This window comes from Aplysia californica, unplaced genomic scaffold (assembly GCF_000002075.1).
Source record: "Aplysia californica isolate F4 #8 unplaced genomic scaffold, AplCal3.0 scaffold00042, whole genome shotgun sequence".
Taxonomy (NCBI): Eukaryota; Metazoa; Mollusca; class Gastropoda; order Aplysiida; family Aplysiidae; genus Aplysia; species Aplysia californica.
Window position 1 is genome coordinate 1,056,454 of NW_004797312.1, and position 1,151 is coordinate 1,057,604.

At 41.1% G+C, this 1,151-nt stretch overlaps 1 protein-coding gene across 2 annotated transcripts in view; it reads right to left on the reverse strand.

Moving 5' to 3' along the window:
• The window catches only part of LOC101859386 (dedicator of cytokinesis protein 4), a 9,554-nt gene that overhangs the window by 6,413 nt on the left and 1,990 nt on the right, over window positions 1–1,151 (reverse strand). For both annotated transcript variants that reach the window (XM_035968153.1, XM_005092223.3), the window contains exon 2: window positions 94–214. In XM_035968153.1, coding sequence (XP_035824046.1) covers window positions 94–214 — 121 coding nt within the window. The remainder of the gene's footprint in view (window positions 1–93; window positions 215–1,151) is intronic.

Consider the following 1,151-nt stretch of genomic DNA (forward strand, 5'->3'; position numbering starts at 1 on the left):
ACACACACACACACACACACACACAACTACATACAAACATACACACACGCACGAAGGCATACCGGCACACAGCCACCAACAAAAAGTACCTACCAGTGCTGATTTGCAGTTCTCCACACTACGTTCATGTATGCGGAACATTTCCACCACGCTGACCTTCTCGGGGTCCGCCTGTCTGTACTCTACCCGAGGCACCAGATCCATACCCAGTTTGCTGAAGCAATACAAAGTACAAATAATATGAGTACATGATGTACACTTATATTTGGTCACTTTTAAGGACAAGCGGGCTAACCCAGGTTTCGAGGGTTTTCAGAAATCTTGACCAACATCTAAAGTGGGCATTGCCCTACCTCTAGAAGAAGTTTGGTTTCATTGATGTGTTATATTTGTTTGATTATATAGAAAACTCTTCCTTGTCTTTTAAAGAAACTGAACAAGGGGCCAAAACTTCGATTTTCTCAAAACACCATTTTTCGGGATAGCCCCCTAGTGCTTAAAAGCGACCATTTGAGATACGACGCGGTGGAATCAGGCACTCGTCCATTTTTGGACATGTCGAGTTGCTGGTAACCTCTAAGTTTGTTCATTTGTCTTGCTTTCAATGTTTAAAAATAACTTTCTATCTTGAATAGAAGTCGAGATATTTGCGATTGAAAGAGGTGGGGGGTTTCCTGGCTCTTGCGGAAAAATTAGCGAGAAGTAGGCAACCACAGTTTGGCGACTTCCAAAGATTGAGAGTCTTTGGAAACTGAAAGTTTACATTTTGGGTGTCTTTAATCAAATGGGTTTTTTTTTGTAAAATCCACACAGAACTGGACATAAAATGGTGATGAGCCCAAAAATAAAATAATTGATAACAATTGCCTAAACTGCGGGAAAATGCCTGTTTTCTTAGATTACATTTATTTTGATGAGCGCCCGATGTCACCACTATGCCTTATAATATATTATTCTTTTAAAGAAATTTTAAAAAACTGCCAAAGTCGTTGAAGAAGGCCACCCATTGTCAAAAAGAAAATTAGTCATCTTAGGCAGGCGACTGTTGGCGTGTCTGGGTGCTTGCATATTTATGTATGCATGTGTGTGTGGCGCGCGCGTGTGTGTGTATGTGTGTGTGTGTGTGTGTGTGTGTGTGTGTATGTGTGTGT